Below are 20,518 nucleotides of genomic sequence, written 5' to 3'. Positions count from 1 at the left end.
CCTTTTTTTGCTCTCCTTCATAGAGGAGTTAGTAAAACACCTCGACACATGGTGCTCTATGATAATGGCAGACTTGTGACTCATCTGTTGTCAGCTGTGGCTAAAGTCCAGTGCCAAGCTACTTAATTAAATAACCAATGCAGCACTAGTTTAGAACAAGTTGCTTTAGCAGCAGCTATTAGTGCTGCATGCCTGCACACATTCAGTTTCCTTGACTTTCTTTGCTACAATTTATACAAGTAACCTCATTCAAGGCACTTTGAATCAAGGTTTGAATCAAAGCACTTTATTGTGGCCTGCCTTAGAGTCGAAAATGAACAGCTGACTATCCACAAAGGCAGTGAAAGTCTTTAACCCTATCACTGCTCTGGCTGATTCAAAATTATTTAACTGTGGAATGTATACAAATCCTACACTTTTGTTTTTAATTATCTGCAAAAAAGTTAAATTGCTTATAAAATAACACGCATCTGATCTATTCTACATGAGCGCAAGCACTTGTACAGTTAGTGAGAGCATTACATTTCAAACTTTGACAAAAGTAAACTGCAAGCTCGTATTTATAAACGCACCATATTTAGAATCAAGGTTTCATTTTAGTAAATTAAACATTTCAGAACACATTTCAACACTGACATATGACAATTAAGAGCTCCCATTTCGTTTCAAGCTACTTGGATACATGCTACAAATGATTGAAATGCTTCATAAATTGGAATCTGGTATTTTAAACAGACCACAATATGTACAACAACAGATGTTTAAACTTGTGGTGCACTTTATCAGAATTTTCAGGCATCTGTTCCTGACAGTACAGTCTCTATTTGACTCCTTTCCCTCAAACTCATTATTGCAGGAACATTACTGAATGTAACTTAGCCATTTGATACCTCATGAAATTAAAACTTGAAAAGCTTGAAATTTAAGTTGTACAACTGACATATACACTCTCTCTCAAAAGTTACTGAACCTGTGCCGTGTCTTACAATAATAAAGCTACTACATGTTTCAGCAACCTCATAACTAATTTCAGCCTACAGTTATATGTTTTGTCTCATCATATGGACATTATATTAAAACTATGTAGCTTTCCACTGTTGTATGAACACACTACTGTTTATTTCATGGTTACTGTCCACTCCTCCCTGTAGTCCTACCACTTCAAAAGCAGAGCATAGTTTGTCTAGGTGCGTGGTTAAGAATATTCTTCACAGTATTGTTATACTTGACTGGAAAAAAAAAACAACTAAGCAAGAGCAAAGATTTTGCTTCAGGATTAATGTCCAAACTCACGACTGAAAAACTAGCATCAGAAAACCAGCTTTTTTTTTTGTCCAGACTTACTTCTCCTACTGGTATTTACAGCTTGCCACATTCACCGTCTGCAGTATAGGTAGTGGATGTCAGTTTCAGAAGACAATCTTCTTTCAGTCTCAAAGTGGAACACCATAATTTATACACACACACACACACACACACACAGACATTTGTGTGCTAAAGAAAGCACCACGTATCATTGCTGCATCTGGTAAATGTCTTTACTGTAAATTCCTGACTACAGATGAGCAGTTACAAGCAAATATAATCATTGCTATATATGTCTTTCAAAAGTTAACATTAATACAGCTGCACTACTGTACAAATTGCTCTGCTTTCTGTTATAATACACTGGATCATAAATGTTTATTTGGCTGCTTTCCACATTACATATTACGAAGCATAGACACAGTGGGCTCTACCGCCTGTGCAAAACTATATAGCTTCAGTCCCTTTACTTCCCATTTGCATGAAACATCAATCATGCCCCTTTGCCACTGTCCTGTTGTGTGCCAAAAACAAAGTGTTATAACACACTTCTTGGCTTGCACCCAAGTAGTATGTTCGAACAAAAGGGGATTGTGTAAAACAACACAGTCATATAATACTTGGCAAAAATTCTCAAATAAAAAAAAGGAGGGGGTTTGTTAAAAAGCTTGAGAAATGCACAGTTCTTTATTTCTTTCATGATTGATACAAAAACATGAGATTAAAAAAACAGGAGATGGAGAAACATCACATAAATAAGGGTTCTTTTCTCACAGGTGGAACTACGTTCATATTACAATATTTAATTCAAGCTAGTGGACAGTAAAATTTAAAATAGGCACCATATGGCTCTTTGTGATAAAGATAAAGACAAGAACAGTAGCAACTGTTACATCCTTGAAAATAATAGTTCTCCAATAACAGAAATAATTATAGCCTCTCTAGACCGGCAGGAGGCTGGAAGAACACAGCAAGCCAGGCAGCATCAGGAGTTGGAGCAGTCAGTATTTCAATGTATTGCCACAGCAATTCTTGGCTTCCTTCATTGCCACAGCAAATCAGACCGCAAATTTGAGGACCAACACCTCATCTTCTGCCTGGGCTGCCTACAGCCCGGAGGACTCAACACTCTGTTCTCCAATTTCAAAATTATTTCCCTTTCCATCAGCCAACCCCTTCCCAGCCCCTCCACCTCCCTTCCATTCCTCTCATCGACTGTTCCTTCCAACGACCAACTGGATTCATTCCTCTCATCAACCAATCAGGTCGTACCCTCTACCTGCGTTCACCTAATGCCACCTGACCATCCTGCCTCCCCCCACACAAAACCTGCTCTCCCCACCCTTTAACTGCAGCTTCCCTTACACCCACCCCCTAGTCCTGAAGAAGAGTTACACATGAAATGTTGACTTCGCCACCTCTTGATGCTGCCTGGCTTGCTGTGTTCTTCCAGCCTCCTGGTTGTCTACCTTGGATTCCAGCATCTGCAGTTTTTTTGTCTATAACTTTAGCCTCTGGCAACAGAGGCTAGAATTATTCTGATTTCAACATATTGTCTAGCTAACATCAATTGTTACAGGTAATCTGAGAATGCAACTTTTAAGAAAAGGTTTTGTGACTTACACATGAAAGAAGTGAAACTATCATGGTATTTGAACAGATGAAAGATTCAACAAACAATCAAGGTATTTTTCAATGCATAATTTCAGTTACATCACACTGTAAATTTTTGCTATAAATTCTGTGCCTTACAATTGTGTCCTCGACAAATACCTGATGAAGGAGCGGCGCTCCGAAAGCTAGTGTACTTCCAATTAAACCTGTTGGACTATAACCTGGTGTCGTGTGATCTTTAATCTAGAATTATCCTGATGATCCAGAGAAGGATGTTTTTGAAGAAAATCTTGAACATGTTATTAAAACAATATTTTGCTTACCGCTATCCCAGAATTTCTTCTGGAAGCAACTGGTGTAGTTGGATAAGAGTTGAGAGATGAACTTGCATTTAAATCTTCAGAACTAAGGTTGTCAGAGGTGTCACTGAGGCCACTGCTTACAGAACTACTTTCATCCCAACTGCAACAAACAATGAAAATAAAGTTAAAAAAGATATAATAAAAACTTGATACACTGATCAGCAATAAAATCAATTGTAAAAGTCTCTGCTATCAGGTTTCTACAAAATATTTGGAACATTTGATTAAACTGTCAAACATTTTATATGCATTGCTGCAAAGATGACAAAAATAAGCACAGGTGGAATACTCCTTTTGGTCCATCCAGTTCACCCCTCCACATAAAATTCCAATTCTTCCAGTTGGACTGGATAATTCACAAGAAGAAAGTGAGGGCTGCAGATGCAGGTGAGGATGAAGAGCTTATGCTCGAAATGTCGACTCTCCTGCTCCTTGGATGCTGCCTGACTGGCTGTGCTTTTTCAGCACCACACTTTTTGACTCGAGATAATTCATACTCAATCTGACCAGTTACTATAACCGATCAGTGGAATTCAACACCTTCAATAAACTAATTAGAGTTAATCATGGCTGTGAAAATCAATGCTCTCATTCACTACTTAATCCATTGCCATGTCTATTAGTTCTGAAGAAAATGTAATAATTCATTATCTTTAAATGTACAATTTAACATGTACAGCACCTTAGGGGTTAGATGCAAATGGAAAAGACAGATATGAGATATAAAGTCTATGTTTAAAGCAACTGTTCATTATTGCTCGAGGTCCAACTTTGGACTCGGTTTCCTTTTCCTGATTTTATTTCTGACATTTGACATTACGGTTATGTTAAATGGTTTCTCGCATTAACTTTACAGAGTTCAAATCTGACATTTGACTTCTCCATTTATTGTTGCACAAATGATGAAGAAAACCTTATCAAGATCATCTGTTCATTATTTTAATGAAGGATAAAATAAATGAATTGAGTACAAAACAAATTGTCATTATTTACAGATTTCAGTACAAACCTGTTCTATAACCAAAACCACCTTTTACCCCAATTCAATAAGCTTGGCAACAGAGATGTTGATGAAGCTGCTGAGTTTATCAAGTTTTTTTTATTTCAGATTTCATTAGTGATTTTGCAGAACTTTTCAGACAATTATTTCCAGTAAAATAGCGGGGAGAGATCTTGATACCAGCATATTACATGCTCAACTGAGAAGATTACCTACAACAGCTTCTACAGTTAGATTTATGAATCTAATCATTATGGGGTGATAAAGTTATTTTGCAAACAAAATAGAAGTGATAATGACCTGAAGACCCATGGGCTGGCAGACAACCAAATCTTTTCGTATGATCAGCATTATTTTAACATACACAGGAACCAGTTTAAAACAAAATGACACCACTGGAAAATTGAGGCTTAAATATTGAAGTGAGCCTTCTAACTGAGGATTGTCTAAGGCATCATCAGCAGAACAGCGACAGCATGTTGACAGGTTTTCACTGTGTTGTAACATGGTGCATTTTTGGCTTGGGTAAGATTGTCAGTCAAGAAAAGGGATCATTCATCGAAGGAACTGTGTGCTTGCAAATCTTCTCACACATAGCTGAGGAGGACAGTAGGTGACTAGCTGAAGCGTATCTGCCAATTAAGCTTGTACATACATGCCAGAGTTGGGAGGGATGAGGAAGGATGCCAAATTAAAATAACTTTTGCAAATAGAAAGTGGAGAAATGATAACTATGAAATGATGCCTATAAACAATTATAACAAGGAGAAAATGATCATGGTCCAGAAGCAGATAGCAGTTTAACAAGAATGGTCACAGAAGCACTAACATTTCCTGTTGAGAAAAATAATTTAAACTGAAGTATGTATGAAACCATCAAACATAAACAGAAATAAAATAGGTAATGCTAAAGGTGCATGAGTTAACTCTATTCAGGACAGGTTAATTTCTGGAATCGGCAGGAATAAATCATGTCTATTCATGCTGAGGCTAAACTATATTGACATTTATATGCATGCAATCATAAATTATTGCAGGAGGAGGACAGTAGATAATGAATTTAACAATTCAAATCAGCATTATAGCTTAAAATATTAATGGCAAAGCAATTTACAGGATAAAATAAGCATATTGAAAAAATATTTTCTGCCTGTAATTCCAACATTTTGTAGACAAAGAATGACCTTCAAAAATAAAACATTAATTTTAAGTTCTGCATAACCTTTAATAATTCAAGCCTTGGAATTACACGTTTACTAATATTTTGAATTATTTTGTAAATGAAATCATAGATTGTGTCACTTTGTGTTTGTTGCTTACTGTTGGAAACCAGTAGATTTCATGTCAATTGATATTTTATCTTTAGGCAAACTTACAAGGTGAATTGATATTTTATCTTTAGGCAAACTTACAAACTTAAAAGCAGTCTGTGTCAATCATTCTTGTTTTTGGACAAATCTTCTAGCTTTTTATTTGGGTTTATTGCTCAACATGTATGGAAATTTGATTGTCAAATGTCCAAGTGAGCGACATTTACATATGCAAAATATATTCGCCAATTCAACTTAAAAAGTTATGCTCTGTTTTTGTACATTTACTCTCATTTAGAATTGAAAGGGATAGATTTTTTTGACTGCAGTTCTGGTGATTAATCTTACCTACTGAAAGTGTAAATCAGGAATATGGACACGTTAATTTCAACTTTAGGAACAAAACGTTTGGAGAGGAACCCTATTAGATATTGAATGTGAAGTGCAAGTTAGAATTTTAAAAGTTTTTTAAAATTATCCAATTTTCTCCACCTCTAATCAACCAACAAGATAATGGAATATTAGTCAAAGTAAATTTTATTTAATTTGTGCTTATTTAATCCCAAATGTTTGTTATTTCAATTCAATATATGTTGATACTGCTGTTGATTTAAACTAATTGAGAATGCTTGTGTGATTTAACAGCCTCTTAGATTTTTATAAAACTTCCATACAGACACGCCAGAAACATTTATAACAATGCCAATTACCACACTCACACAGTATACTTAAATACATTTTCAGAGGTACAACTAAAGCAAATAGGTTCTATTTATAATTTTATGAATATTTTAAATAAGGTAGAATTAAGTTGTAAAAGGACTGGCTAGTCATTGGAGGCCACATAACAATAGCACTGATTCTGCTGCCAAAGGGAGTTTATAGGCTTTTGATATTATTAATAAGTCGATGATCAACTTCTGGGGAAGATGTGAATTGCAAATTATTATTGCCTGGGAAATTTGCACCAAGAATGGTTGATTCTCAATCCCCCATGAGCTTCATAAAATTGCATCATTCACACACTGATTACCAATTAAAGTGCCACAGAAAGTTGAGCCAATTACTAAACATGTTGCATGTGTTTTTCTCAATGAAAAAAAATTGTTTTTGTAATACCAATCGACTACTCCAATTCAGGAAACAAAAACTATTGAAATCATTCCAACAGATAATTTTTTACTACAGCTTTTATTGAATCAACTTAAAAGTCGTTAATCTTTTCACAATTTTCCTTTTCTCTCAATTCAATCTTTATACACGCTTTTTTGTTCTAATGCACATTTCTTAATGCAGTCAGTTATTCCTCGGTTTATCGGATCTTAATTCGATAATTGGAGTCAGGTCTTTGACTAATCACCAAAATTCGTACTACGGTAAAAACTTTATCAAACTCAAAAAGGGAGAGAAAGAGGAATACTGGAAGAGTCTTGCTTTACAACGGTTTAATGACTACTCTAAAAGAGGCCAGTTGCCCCGTTGATGGAATGTTATTACAGTAAAGATCTATTTAAATATAGTGCTATTAAATGTTCAATTAAGTGAATAAAGCCCATTATGGCATCATTTTACATTTTAACAAAGTGTTATTCTTATTGCACACTGGTTTAGGAAGTTTTTAGTTCTGAATTGAAAATAGTTTCCGGTCAGTAATTTTGAGAATTTGTGGCAAGATTCTACATTAGAACTATATAGTGGAAGTTTCTTTCGTATCAATTTAAAGCAAAATCATTACATACAAAAAAGAATGAGTATATCATGAAACTTATTTTCTAGCATAAAGTCACTAGAAAACTTACTACACAAATTAAATATTTTTAATTGATTAAGTGGCACTCCATGCCATTTACAGTTACGTTCTGTGTGAAGTTAAAACAAACTGAATACAGGCAATTAAAGGGAAGCAGACAGGTCTGAAGAATAAAAGGAATAGACAGTGATGAGAAATTTGGATGGGGAATGGTGGGAAAATGGTTGAATGGATTATAAATCACTGGCATGGATAGACTCAGCCAGATTTCCTTTGTAATCCTCCATATGCATGCCTATTGCATGATTAAATTTATCACCATTCTGTCAGTCAGATTACTACGGGGTGTTGTAATTGTACAATTTGACATTTGGTAAAATAATGCTTGAAACACACAGATGTGAAAATAAAAGTAGAAAGTATATTTTGTTACCAAGGTACTTTGTTGGAGTCAATTTGGCAGACCCATTTTGGTTTACATTAGACCCAACTTTCCCATTGGAAAAGACAGGCTGGTACTGTCAGGAAGCAGATCCAAGGAGGCTGCAGGTGGACAATCGGATGGTCTGTTTTGCTTCTTGGTTTCATTAAGCCAGTTGCCTTAGAAGATACGAGAATTTATAGCCCTCACTCCTCGCACCATCTGTGACACCTCCATACTAGTCATGTACTCTACCCAGAATCTCACTGGCCCATCATTCCCCCATACTACTCTCATACCAACTCAGGCCCCCTAAGGTATTCCCCTTCAAATCACCCACTCAACTTCTGTAACTACACTAACTATATTCAATATGTACACTCTTCATGAGCTGCATGGAGATGAAGAATAAAATGGAATACAATTTCTACTCCTACACAAATAGTGTAAAAAGTTTTCATGACGCTCATTGGAAGCTTTAAAATCCCCCACAGAAATAAACACCTATGTATTCAGATTTTACATCAAAAACAGCAAATCCTTTAATAGCCTCTTGAAATGGTCAACAGAACTGCTAACTCTGAACCCCTTCTGAAATAACTGCAGCTTTTGGAACTGACTGAGTGTTTTATGATGTAAAAAATAGCCCTTGCTTAAGTGTCAAGGACTGCTATTGAAAATGCAAAACCAGATAATTTATTTCCTAACATACACCATGTGCCCTGACTTCGTTTTAAAACTCCCACTGACAGCTTTAGCCTCTTGCTTTTCATGTTTAAAGAGTGGGGTTAAAGAACTTCAGTCATGACAGTTGAACAGAACTTATTCAACATTCATGAGGCTATCATCTACTGCATACATGTGTGACTCCCACTATGTGGGTTAAGGCCTCTGTAACAGCCAAAACAAAGTATGTTTAAAATTAACACCAAGTTTCCTCCTAACAGTCATGCCTGAACTACACCCCATTGTGGCAAAAATTGGATTGTCAGAAATGGGAGCATGACTTCCACATCTGGGCCTTGGCTCTCCATTTTAAAAAGGCTGAGGAATCTTTCCAGTCTGCAAAATCTGTCCCCTGGCATCAGAGTAAAATCAACTGTCCCAGTAGAAGAAATCTGAAACAATCTGTTTTAGGTAGTATGTTATGATAGGATATCCGTACCCAAAATAATGCAAGTTCAGACCGTTTTGAAACAACATTTTAAAAATATCTGGACACTGCTTTGCAATTATAGGCATACTGTTCTCTCATAACATAACTCAATTGCTTCGACGTGCAATGCTGTGGTCAGCAGTACAAATCATCTGAGATGGTGATTGGTAATTACAATATATCATATAAAGCCAACCAGCCTAACCCAGTCCAACTTTGCACTTTTTAGGGCATCAGTAATTCACAATCTGATCCCAAATCTCTGCAAATGTTGCTCTGCAGCAACTGTTTGAATTTACAGCACATGTTTGTGGACAGACTCAGTCTGCCTGACATGTCTATAATAGAATAGGTGGGGGATCTGAAATACAATCCACCATGACATATTGCATTGGGGTTCTAGCAACGCTGTGTCACCATTCTGTTCACTAATGACTTCAATTTGGTCAAATTAATATAACCTGATTATTAGATTACTATAGGTGAATTAGCACCTTTTGCTGTTCTCTAAAAACAGAAAACATGCTAACATTTCTATAAGCAAGCAGCACTAATGTTTTAAATGTTTAAATGACAGAATCCATTTGCCCTTTAGTGACAGCACCTTTATTTTAATTAAAAATGAAGAATAGCTCCTTAGCAAGAGAGAACATGGCAATGATCAAATCAGATTTTTCATAACAGAATCACTGATACAGCATTGGGGCGCTACCTCAGCGCTGTAAAGTTTTATGGATTGTTAGCCAGTCTGTCAGGAACAAGAGGGTGGGTTTCAGAAGACCCTGAACCCTACAGGCCATTTACCCTGTACCACTTCCCAGGAAGGCAAGTAATAAGGGCAGTGGTGCATTGACATCATTTAGTGGTCATTAAGTTGCCACTTTAGGATCAATGCTGGCAAATTGATTAGAGCTTAGAATCATAGAATCCCTATGGTGCATAAGCAGGCCATTCAGCCCACTGAGTCTGCACTGACCCTCTTAAGAGCACCCCAGCCAAACCCATCCCTTCCTAGCCTATCCCCAGGCCAATCCGCCTAGTCTACACATCTTTAGACTGTGGGAGGAAACTGGAAAACCCAGAGGAAACGTACGCAGATACAGGGAGAATGTGCAAACTCCACGCAAACAGTCGCTCAAGACTCAAATCAAACCTGGGTCCCTGGCACTGTGAGATGGCAGTGCTAACCACCCTGGCACTCCTACTGGTGATCAATTCACCAGTGTACACAGTCTCTCCCAGCACTTAATTGATGTCATAGTGAAAAATCTCTATCCAGGACCAACTCACCCTATTATTTCTCCTCCCTACCATTTCTCTCACCAACTCAAGGGAGGGCAAAATTACACCTGCTTGTTCTCAAGGATTTGGCTTAATGAAGCTTTGAAGGTGAGAACTGTAACCTAGCAGGGTGAATAGAAGATCAGTTCAAAAAATGTGAAATCTCTGCCCAATCAGCTTCCAACATAGATAACATCGATTTTATTTCCATAAGACCATAAGACATAGGAGTGGAAGTAAGGCCATTCGGCCCATCGAGTCCACTCCGCCATTTAATCATGGCTGATGGGCATTTCAACTCCACTTACCCGCATTCTCCCCGTAGCCCTTAATTCCTTGTGACATCAAGAATTTATGCCTTGAAGACATTTAGCGTCCCGGCCTCCACTGCACTCCGCGGCAATGAATTCCACAGGCCCACCACTCTCTGGCTGAAGAAATGTCTCCGCATTTCTGTTCTGAATTGACCCCCCCGCTAATTCTAAGGCTGTGCCCACGGGTCCTAGTCTCCTCGCCTAATGGAAACAATTTCTTAGCGTCCACCCGTTCCAATCCATGTATTGTCTTGCTTACAGCTGGATTTTGCAGGGAGGAGGAGTTCAAAATTCTCGAGAAACAGTCCACCAAATGCTAAGAGTAATTCTTTAGATGCTTTAATCTATATGGCTTTAGAAAACTTGCTAAAGGGCAGATATAATGAAATAAATGAGGGTTTATTCAGCATTGTGTGTGGACCAGAGTAATTCACCTGCTTTATATATTTTGTTTTATATCCTACCCTTCAAGATAACCCTTTTCTGTCCCTGCAATTCAACTCCTATTGATCCATCCATGGCCTCTGTTTTCTCTTCAACATGCAAGCCTGCATCTATCAATAACTCTCCCAATCTCTCCATAGTCCCTCCTCACTGCACCAATTTATTCACCAAATCCCCCATTCAAACCACATTTGCCGCCAACCACCACCGCTCTCTCCCCATTTTTGTAATGTCACTCCACAGCAATGGCGTGGGGCTAAAATTCTAGCCACTCTGCAGACTGGGAAAACTGAGTCAAAACATTTAAATCAGTTCTGGCCCTGAGATTCAGCCAGATCTCAAGACCGTTCATTTGGCCTGGCTCTCTGAAGGGTACAAGTACTTGCCAGCTCCCTAAAAACACAGGGCTCAATTAATCATTCTATTGGTTAGAGTGCCATTTATTGTGACGAGGTTCAATGTGAAATTACGCTGTTCATTTTACTACAAGAGTAATAGAGATATACAGCATGGAAACAGACCCTTCGGTCCAACTCGTCCATGCTGATCCGATATCCTAAATTAATCTAGTCCCATTTATCAGCATTTGGCCAATGTCCTTCTAAAACCTTCCTGTTCATATATATATGAACTAAAGTTCCTATCTGCAAAGTGATCGATCATCAAATAACTGAAGTGAATTAAGAAAAACTTAAACAATTTTAAAATTTTGTTCCAAATTCTATCACTTTGCTGAAATTATTCTGAAGAGCAGATTTACAGTAGCAAAAAACCCTTAATGACCGATTCACCTCTTTAAAAAATGTAATATGGGCCCTGTGGCATTTACGTGACAGCTGTACAATGAATGGTACCTAAACTTGTACAGGATATTGGATAATGATGCTCGGTTTTAATCTGTCTTTTAGTTAAGAAAATCTGTCAAAATCCTTTCCCGTTCAATATCACAGTAGGTCAGACATCCCCAGAGGAAAATAGCTTTCAACAATTCTTTGAAATGAGTACTTAATTGCACTTGAATGAATTCCATTAAATTTGTTAGCACGTATTCCCAAATTTCTTGCAATTTTGCCTCACTTTTGGTGGTGAACTGAAATAGATTATTATTAGTTTGTTACAATCATGTCAACCTTCTGCTAGTGTATGAAGTTGATTATGTGATTAATATATAGGATGATATAAAAGCAGCTTGGTCCAAGTTTGTGACACTGAATATTCATCCTTTGGGATGAAATTGCTTTGTTCTGTACAGCAAATGCTGTGTAAGTGCTGTGTGTTTTATATCGTGTGTTACCATTTGTGGAGTAATATTTGCTTAAAATGAAACTAAAATTTTATACAATAGAAAATAGAGAGACAAATGAATAGTGCAGCACATATTCTATAAAAACTGTAAGCTATCCAGATTTTTAAAAATGTTCATATGCCATTAATGTCCCTTTTGGGTGCCTGAGGGATAATACACTACAAGTAGATGAATGATGGTTCTGTGTTGCAGCAGATGTAATGATAAAAAGCATGAGGTGAAGAAAAATACTACTCAATTCTATAAAGAGGAATAAAAATTTAGGAAAATAAAGGAGAATTCACAACGCATTGCTACTTATGAGTAAAATCCACTTTTAAATTCAGAAATTTAAAACATTCTCATTTCTGACAGGATGACCTGGCTCCAGATCACACTGTAATTTTCATCCAACCAAACATGGACAAAATAGTAGAATTCAAGGAGAAGTTGAATGAGTTGCCCTCACATCAAAGTAACATTAAACTGAATGCAGCATCAAGCTGCCAGAGTACAACAGAAGGGAGAAATGCGAAGGAATACCTCTGACTTCTTCGGAAGGGTGCAGCTCCAACAACACGCAACAAGCTTGACACCATCCAGGACAAAGCAGCCAATTTCATTGGCACCATATCCACAAACATTCACTCTCTCCACCTCTGACATTTAATAGCAATACTATGCATCATCTACAAGATGCACTGCAGAAATCCATCCAGACTCATTAGACAGCACCTTTTAAACTTTTGACTAGGACAATCTGGAAAGATTATGGCAGCAGATACATAGGCACACAACCAGACGAGACGTAAGCCACAATACAATATACCGTTGAGTCAAGGGTTGCAACACCCTCCTCAATAGCACCGAAGAAATTGCAACAGTTCAAGAGGGCAATTCACCACCACATTCTTAACAGCAATTAAGAATGAGCAATAAATGCTGGTCGAGGCAGTGACATCCACATCACATTAATGATAAAAAGTCACTGGGAAAACTCTCCACTGTCTGGAGACTCAAGTAGCACAAATAAAATTAGTTGTGGCAGTAGCAAACCAATTGCTTCAGCCCAATACAAAGGATTACATGGGATGTACAGCTCACAAAGATCCATTCAGCCCAACCATGCTCCACTTAAGCCACTCTCAACTAGGTAAAAACAACGCAGATGCTGGAAACCAGATTCTGGATTAGTGGTGCTAGCAGCATCAGTTCAGACAGCATCCGAGGAGCAGTAAAATCGACTTTTCGGGATCCTCACCTAACAGCCTTATATTCCCTTCTCTCATGTTGACTTATTTAGACTGCCCTTAAATGTGATGCAATCTGCTCAATCAGGGGAGATGGTGACACAGTGATAACATCATCACTGATTGAGTAATTTAGAGACTGAAGCTATTGCTTAGGAGACACTAGTTCAAATCCTACCAGGGCAACTGGTGGAATTGAAATGTAATTAATAGTTCTATTGGAAGTGGAAACAATTTGCAATAATTAAGACCATGAAACTGCCAATTGTAGTAAACCAGGTGGAGTTATTGAAAAAGTTATTTTGAAAATGAAATAGATCCTCACCTGATCTGGCCTTTTTACATGTGACTCCAGATCCATAGCAACATGATTGATCCTGAAATGCTTTGGAAAATCACTTAGTTCGAGGGCAATGTGGAAATGGATAACTAAAGCAAGCACCTACATTTCATGAAAGAATAAATTCAAAGAATGCCACTTCTTATAAGAGTGTGTCTCAAGTGTCACAATTCCCCTAGCTATCTTACATCGATACCCTGTAGTTTTATACATTGACACATGTCCATTCTGTGAGAGCCTTTCATAATTCATTAAAGAGTCACCTTGTTGCCTTCCCTCATCAAGAGAAAAGAGACCATCACTTGCTCTTGATAAACATTGCCACACCACTCTGGATTTGTTCTTGCCAATATTTTGCCCCTAATCAGTACTCAAAGTTACCTTCTAATATGACAATTGGATTGGTATTCAATATGATAAAATTCACAATTTCTAAAGAGTTGAAGCTGTCCATGCTCATGTGGAATGAAATATTAGATGGCAAAGAATATTCACACCACACAAGTGCTGGGTAAAATATTAACTACCTCTATTTGACATTCAACGTCATTACAATCATGAAATCCCCATCATCCAAGGGTCTCCACTGAACAAAACCTTAACTAGACCGACCAGGTAATTACTGTAACTATCCCATGGTGAGGTGATAAATCAATGAATACATTCCATTTGCTTGCATGAGTGTGGCTTCAACACACAATAAATTGGACTTCATCAAATTCATCATCCAAAGAAGCCTACTTCCCCCAACTTAAAGACTTTTCTGTTCTTCAACCTCAATACACTGTGATTTCAATACATTATGTCAACATGATGCTCTGCAGTAATTTGCCAGGATTTCAACAATACTTCACAAACCTGCAACTTTTACAATCTCGATGGGCAAGGGCATCAAATGCATCAAGGGCATCAAACTCACCACCCTTTCTTGGTATTCTACCTTTCATTGTCACTCAAAATGCTGGAATTCCTCACCCTATAAAGTATTGCGAATTCACTGGGATCAATGACTGCTGTAGTTCAACATTATTACCATCATCAAATTGTCTAGGCAATGAATATTGGTCTCACCAGTGATGCCCACATGAATCAACATGAAACAAATACACCATGAGTCACAAATCACTATAATATATGGATTTACTTGCACCATTACATCATTTGCTTCATGCAATTGATAATTCACTCTTATCCTCCACATCATTTTTAAGAAGTGCTGACTTTCTACATTTGCCTTTTAAACTCACCATAGAGAGTTAAGCTTCATACTCAGCACTATAAGAATTGTGTAAATGACATTGTTATTTTATGTGCAATTGTCAATCAAACCTTTCTGGCCCAGAAAGGACACACTGTAAACTGCCTCTTGGCCAATGTGTGTCAAGACAGGTAAGCATTCACTAACTGGCAAACAAATGAAAAAGAAGATAATTATTGTGGTGAAAAAGAGATGCAGGGAGAGAGGGAAGTCATCTTAACCCTCCCCATCTCATCATAACATTATTTCCCACTGATTTCTCAGCTTCTTCCCAATCCTTAACACATAGTCCCATCTTTCACAAAGATATCAGATATCCCATTGATCCCTATAGGATTGTCAACTTACACTACAAGTTATGGTACAAAATGTTCTTTGCACTGAAGTGCAAGAAAAACTCTCGAATATGAGACACTCATATTGACACTTGGCCAAGTAACAGTTAACTGCAAACAATTCTGTCCACAGGGCAAGCACATTTATTACAGTGCAACAAATGTTGGAGAAACCGGTCTAGATCCGATTTGCTCATCATGGGATGATTGTAGTAAATTATACATACACTGTTTTGAATCATGAACAGAGAAATGATGCTTCTGCATTAAATAATACTGCCATGTGTTAAAATGTCACCTTCTGGAGTGAATACAGGCTGGCTCCCATATAATTAGCCTTGTAATTGCTTGGTAGCATAAAAATTGAACATTGCTAAATCTTCAGCAACATTAATCTTGTATGAGTAACTATAACAGCAAGTGAGTGTTCAATATTGTACTTTGAAGCTTTTGCTCAACATGGAACCTTGATGACTTGCTTACTGGTGTGTTACATTCAGGCATGGAAATAGGTCAGTTGTAAGCGATTAGGAAATGGTTCAAATCTCAAGTACAGGTTCAGAAAGGCATGATGATGGGTGATTAATATTACGTGCGCCAAACTTTAAGGGAATGGGGACAATTCAAACTGAGCCTGGTGCTAATTAAGCAAATATTCAGAAATTTTAATATCTGAACCGTGTTTCAACATCCATGAAAGTCACCTTGACAAATTGAAGATGGAATTAAAACCCAATACGCAAAACCAGGAAAAAGGGCTAGGGAATGAGCAAAATAACAAAGTAGTTTCACACATGGCCCTTTATAGGATGCTACTAAAATGGATTGATATGACATTGGCTGCAAGAAACATTGTTTATTGGGGCACTCCACAGTCCCTTTCATGTGGGTCAGCACTGCATATGTCCATCTGAATCTACGGCCAAGTTTTAGGCTAAGCTGACCATTACCATTGCTTGATGTAACAGACGCATGTTACATGGCAGCCATTCTGATTGCAGATGGCACAATTCTGCACCTGCCTCTCTGCTGACCTGTTCCATGAGAGGACAGATTCCCACACTCTTTGCCAGGTAAGTGCGCCAGGACCTTAGTTGGCAGAGGCACAGCTTAACAGACCCTTTCGACAGTCTTTGAATGTGCCTTCTTTTGTAGAATCACACAATGTACACTCGACTGTTGCAGAGGAACTGCTGATTAGGGTCAAAACTTAGACACTAGAGGCAGGAGTAGGTCATTGGGCCCATTGAGCCTGATCTGCTATTTAAAAGACCCCTTGCCTCCAATGTATACCCTTTCAAATGTCTCATATGGAAATTCTGTCTCTAGCAATTGTGGAAACTGAATTTTAATATAACCTTGATCTACTTTACAACCTACAGATCAGAGTTAACAAAGTCAAGACAAAATAGGTGAAAAACATGGAACTGTCTATTTTAACATTTCAGTCCATCTAATTTTCCAGGCATAAGATTCCAGCCAGCTTTAAATGTTATATAACATTGATTTCAAGGGTTATTATTTTAAAAAAAACTAGGTTTGTCATAATGTTGACTCGTGGATCAGCAAAAGATCGTGCAGAATGTCCACAATTTCCAAATGTTACTTATTCCTACCATTGTTCATACAGATTACTTGAAGAATATTTTAAAAAATTTATGGACTAAATGTAGAAACTGGGATTGATTTGATGAGAAAGAAAGATGAGGAAATAAATGAGTGGGCTTATACTTGGCAGAGGTCAGGGTCAAACGATATTCTGTACAAAAATATGTCAATGGTTTCAATCTTAACATCCAGACAGGAGCACAGCGAAGTGGGTGGGTGGCCTAAGAGCTATTGCAGGGAGCTTTGCTACATTTTAACAGCTGGATTTCATTTACATGCAGCTTTCTGACTTCATGGGGAAGGAGAGAGCGGGAATCAGCTGCCTGCTGCTCACAATCAGCTGATAAGAAGCTATCCCTGGAGACTAAACTCTGAATAAACCCTGAAGTGATTCAGGAGTGGAATTGCAGTCAGGGTAGGCCCAAGACAGAAAAGAGGCAGACAAAATGTTTCACTTAATTTTTGAACTCAGCTTTTGGGGCTTTTTGCCTATTTATCAATTAGGTTGAGCTGGGTGGGCAAGGTTATCACTGCCAGCTTCTTCAAGTCTCAATTTAAAGTGGCAGATTGAGTGCTGAGACATTAGAGTCTAATCTGCATATTGAGAAGACCCCACAGAGTTGGGGCAGGTGCACAAGTGTCAGCACAGCTCACTTGGTAGCACTGAAGGTTCTCGGTTCTCGGCTCACCTGGGACTGGAACACAAAAAAACAAGTTTGGTGTTAATGCACTGTGGAGGTGTGTCTGTTTCCAAGGCCCCAGAACGCTATTTCAAAGAAAAGCACAAGCTTTCCCTCAGAAATCAGACAATATTTACCCCTCAAATCAGCATCACAACAAACAGACAGCTGTGTAAAAACCTGCTGCAATGCTTCCAATACAGTTAGTTCTGACATGACTCGATAGCTTTGTTCTCATACAATCTTGTGTCATAACAAAATTATGCAACAGCCACACCATTTGAGCTAATGGGGCTGGAATTGCGTCATAGCTAACACTGGTAAGGAAAGTTCACGTTCTACAAGTAACGGTCTAAATTTTTTTATCGTGTTGTGGAACCAACTGCATTACACAGGGATCAGCCTTCAAAATTACTTCACTGGTTATAAAGTGTTTTGAGACATCCTGTGGTCACAAAAGAAGCTACAGCAAATCTTCATTTCTTTGCTTGCATAATTCCATTTGGTCAGGTCAAGTGGGTCAGCTGTTTCAGGTTAGCTGTTCTACTACAGAATCATACAATTGTTACTGTGCAGCAGGAAGCCATTCAACTCAAATGTGTCTACACTGGTTCAGGTGAGGCTGAGGATATTAAAAAAACTCTTTACTTCACATCCCTTTCTGGGAGTTGTCCTGTGCATGGAAAGTTCTAGAAAGAAAGTGAACCAAAACTATTATTCCTCCTGTACTCTCTACTCCATTCAAGTAGTCACATTTGCATAGCACAATATCACTGGACAATGCATACTGATGACTCTTGACAGGCCATTTTAATGTGCACCTAATCATTTCCCAATATCACTAATTTCAGAAGCATTATATTCTCTTTATTGCAGCCCAAAAATGATAGCCAGGGTATGTTGGCATTTCCTGCATACTGATTTAAACAATCATTTACCTAATTTTGGTGCTGGCAGATATGCATTTGGAACTGATTTTTAAAAGAAAGATTGAAATATTAATAATGTTATTCCATTAGGAGTCAACAGCTTTTTATAGGGGGTATAACTTTTCTTTTGTTTAATGCAAACTCAATGTACAAAGTGGAAATGCACCTGTTGGAGAAGCAAAACGTATCGGTTTTCAACAAGAGAAAGTAAACTTCACCAGCTTTCCCACATGGAACTTGTTGTGCCTGATATCAGTGCCTTTAATGGATGTTACCAATATCTGTTGTGATGAGATAATTTACTGAAAAGAAATAGTTACTTGCATACTCAGTGATTTCATGAGAACTAGTACTGGAGTTGTGTTTATTGCTACTATGCCTCTTTATCCAAGAGCAGTGTCTCTGTAGATACGTCTGGTATAACTTCTACCACTAATCATTTAATATTCCCAAGACAAAACAAAGATTAAGGAGGACTGGTGTCAGCAAATTCCCTGAAACAACATTTACCCCATTATGACAAGTTGGGAAGGATAGCAAATTCCACAAAGTATCAGGAGTAATCCTCTGGGAAAACACAAGTACCAGCATCTCCTGTAGAGAAGCTGGGAATCTCGTGACGGCAATTTCTGGATTGGCACATTTAACTGCATGTTTGTTTGTGTACAACAGACATTGCTGTCAGCTTTTGCCATTATAATGATGAATACTGCTGACTTCAACATTATTCTAGTTATAAAGTCTAGCCACTGATGTTTAGTGTTCGGGTAAGCAACATGTTATATGGTTTTGCAATAAAGAAGTACGATTCTGAACTGAAGAGGTTATGAAGATGGCATTTTGTTGCTCCCTTGAGATTGATACATGGCAGAAGAAATGCACTTTTAGGTACATAAATCTGCAGTAGGATTCAGAAATCTCAGTTGAGTCATTCAAAGTTCAAATACTTTTCACGAACAGCTTACTAAGAGAAAAATGAGAATAGAGAGATGAAAAGAGCTTGTGAACGAAAATAAAGTTTTATATTGCCTCAATGTTCACTAATATCTGTGACTGACAGATCAAAATAGCCATTATACAGTAAAGTACATCTTGTTTTATGCAATGGTCTTTGAAGATCAACTACTTTTTTCATCTACTACTATTAATCGAGGAGGTCCTTACACCCAGTAAAAGGAAAGATGATGGGGGTAATAAGATGCCCCAATGCAAAGCTAACAATGGTTGGCATTGCAGCACAAACAAAAAAGTGACCTGCGTTGTGGGCTGGAATCATTTTAGCTAAACCATGACAACAGTAAAGGGCACCACTGTGACCTTTGTGGTGTTAAACAATGGGGAGAATTCTGGGGGACCCGGCAGCAGTACTGAACACTTAACCGGCACAGTAGCTCAGTGGTTAGCACTGCTGCCTCACAGCACCAGGGACCCAGGTTTGATTCCAGCCTCGGGAGACTGTCTGTGTGGAGTTTGCATATTCTCCCTATATCTGTGTGGGTTTCCTCTGGGAGCTCTGGTTTCCTCCCACAGTCCAAAGATGTGCAGGTCAGGTGAGTTGGCCATGCTAAATTGCCCATAGTGTTAGGTGCATTAGTCAGGGTAAATGTAGGCGAATGGGGCTGGATGGGTTACACTCCGGAGAGTCAGTGTGGACTGGTTGGGCCGAAGGGCCTGTTTCCACACTGTAGGGAATCTAATCTTAAAATTTTAAAAAGTTCTCACCTCTCTGACAGCCAGTCGGCAGCTGCAGCAGCCTGCAGCCAACTTCATGGAAAGATGAACAAGAGAGAAACAGCAATTAATGGCAAGGCCTTTTCCTTCAGACCAGGTAAGAGAAGCATTGAAGCAAACATAAGCTAGAAGCTAGTCACACTTG

General features: G+C 38.1%; 1 protein-coding gene across 5 annotated transcripts in view; it reads right to left on the bottom strand.

Moving 5' to 3' along the window:
• Positions 1 to 20,518, bottom strand: part of LOC122563237 (neuron navigator 1) — a 653,551-nt gene that overhangs the window by 163,216 nt on the left and 469,817 nt on the right. For all 5 annotated transcript variants that reach the window (XM_087973627.1, XM_087973629.1, XM_087973628.1 and 2 more), the window contains one exon: positions 3,243 to 3,381. In XM_087973627.1, coding sequence (XP_087829753.1) covers positions 3,243 to 3,381 — 139 coding nt within the window. The remainder of the gene's footprint in view (positions 1 to 3,242; positions 3,382 to 20,518) is intronic.

The sequence above is a fragment of the Chiloscyllium plagiosum genome, unplaced genomic scaffold (assembly GCF_037043375.1).
Source record: "Chiloscyllium plagiosum isolate Xiang-an unplaced genomic scaffold, Cpla_swu_hap1 HiC_scaffold_26, whole genome shotgun sequence".
Classification (NCBI taxonomy): Eukaryota; Metazoa; Chordata; class Chondrichthyes; order Orectolobiformes; family Hemiscylliidae; genus Chiloscyllium; species Chiloscyllium plagiosum.
The sequence above is the reverse complement of the archived record's forward strand: the minus strand, read 5'-3'. Positions and strand labels throughout refer to the sequence as shown.